The following is a 2,132-nucleotide window of genomic DNA, read 5'->3' as shown; positions in this document are numbered from 1 at the left end:
AGAGTTGCTACGTACATAGTAACATGTGATGAGATTACTGACAACACCAAAATCCTTATGGTGAGTCCTATATTACGCGAAGGCGAGAATGGCGTACATATTAGTCATGCTATGGCCCATGGGTATCATTGAACAACTACTCCTTTCCGCCTCTCTCACGGAAATCTCAGCTATTCTTTCTTGGTCATACCTCGTCGTCATTTTCAGGATCGAGTACGATATCTCTCAGCTCGGCATCCCTAGACCAGTCAACCCCACTACCAGCAACTACCGCGCTCGCAGTGCCTTTCAAGACCCGCCATCGTTGTCTACTCAGCTTGACCTGGTCTTCCAGGCGCGAGATCTCGGCCGCCCGCTCCGGGTCCATGTTGATAGCTTCCGCTTTGCTCCGGTCCGTCTGCTCGGCGAGATCGAGCAGCTCCGCCGCCAGTTGCACATTCTCGCGGCCAAGCCGCAGACTCTGGCTTTCTACTTCAGTGATCTCGTCTAGCAGCCCTCGCAACTCTGTAGACTGTTGCGACAACACTGAAGACGACTGGTCACGCTGCTCCAAGACGGGAAGTAAATCCCTACGGAAGTGGACTCAAGGGTTAGAAGTTATGAAGAACGCTGAAAAGCCGAGAAAAATTGTGTTCGTGAACCCTACCTTTCTATGGGTGAGGCCTTGGTTCCGTTGTGGACTGCTTGTAGAATCGGGTTGGCGGCTACAATGCTTTCTGCGACCTGGTTCCGCAGCACGTATCTGGATCTAGAGTCTAGAAGGGCCTTCTGGGCCGCTTCCATACTCTCATTCTCCGTGAGTAGACTTGTGCCTTGAATATTGTTAGTCAGAGACGTAATTGTAGGGCCAATGAAAATTCACTGACTCGGGTCATAATTCTTTTGAGCTGTCAACAAGGCGATTTCTAATTGGAGCTGCTGAAGACGATCGTGTAATTCTAGGATTCGCTTCTCATCGTCTGACAATAGAAGTGGCGTCTGGACCTCGGTAGCAGTTTCATCTGCCATTATCGTGGCAAATAATCCCTAAGTCACAAAGGAAACCCGAGTGACAAGTTTACATTGACAACTGGTGAAAAAGGGCTTTATCTAAGATCGATGCAGCTTTCTCACTTGTCATGTTTCGCGAGATCATGATGGGGCGTGCTGGTGAATCGCGTTTAAGAGGTGTGGCTTAGTATTATTATAGACTGTGGCTTAACCAATACACAGCAGAGATCACGGTAAGGCAGCGACGTGTGATGCAAACTTTGAATATAGTCGATTCTTGTCACTGCTACACTCCATTCACTGAAGCGTTAAGTAAGAATTCATTATTCTAGGTACCTACTTGGAAGATGGCAAGGACTTCATTGTACCTACCAAGTTGTCCAAGTTATTTCATGTTAAATTCTAAACCATTGAATTATTAGGTAGATAATCGAATCACTTTATTTAGTATTCGATCTAGGAACCTGGAAGAGATCATTATTACATAATAAGCTCATCGGACCCCCGTATTCTCTAGAAGGTGGTCTAAGCTTAACCAACTCGGCACCCAGGTTGTGGGTCCGTTGTGACGAAAGCAACACAAATTGGAAGGTGCCCTTGTGTGGAAGCGGCGCCTGACTGCCTGCCAGCTGACATTTTGAGCTCCGATAGATAAAGCTTACTTTCCCAACTTGCATTTCCTCTTAGTAGCTCATCGTCGCTCGGGTTCCGAGGTCACGCTTTTTACGATACATCTCACCTGGCCTGTCTCTGTCGTCCCATCATCCTCTTTCATTGTTTTAGGGGATGGACTGTATATACGATGGCGACGCAGACGCAGGTGTTGATAGCCCACACGGGCCAGCGCCTGCAGGTCGATATTTCTCAACTCACATCGTGCGTATTTTGCTACCTGCTCGCCACTCTTACCCATGACTGGACATATTCGACTCTCCGAGTCTACATATTGTAGACAACAACTAATATTTTCTATAGCCTAGATGATTTTAAGGGATGGATTGCTCGGCAGAGCTCCATCCCTGTCCAGAATCTCGTTGCACTTACGTCGCAAGGGAAGACGGTCAAGATCCAGAATATGCAATCAGAGGTTCGTTCAACTCTTGTCACCTTAATTATTACTTATACCTTGCATGATTTCTAGA

The 2,132-nt window shown here is 47.2% G+C and overlaps 1 protein-coding gene across 1 annotated transcript; it reads right to left on the bottom strand.

Annotated features, from left to right (window-relative positions):
• Positions 1 to 1,437, bottom strand: F4807DRAFT_426529 (centromere protein H (CENP-H)-domain-containing protein). The gene is made up of 3 exons (XM_047998066.1): positions 867 to 1,437; positions 647 to 812; positions 1 to 569 (listed from the first exon to the last, which is right to left on the bottom strand). The coding sequence occupies exons 1-3, from the start codon at positions 1,006 to 1,008 to the stop codon at positions 185 to 187; spliced, it is 693 nt and encodes a 230-aa protein (XP_047853905.1). The 5' UTR covers positions 1,009 to 1,437; the 3' UTR covers positions 1 to 184.
• Positions 1,438 to 2,132: the final 695 nt, after the last annotated feature.

Source organism: Annulohypoxylon truncatum, assembly GCF_022578515.1.
Source record: "Annulohypoxylon truncatum strain CBS 140777 unplaced genomic scaffold F4807scaffold_17, whole genome shotgun sequence".
NCBI lineage: Eukaryota > Fungi > Ascomycota > Sordariomycetes > Xylariales > Hypoxylaceae > Annulohypoxylon > Annulohypoxylon truncatum.
This window is presented reverse-complemented; position numbering and strand designations above follow the sequence as displayed.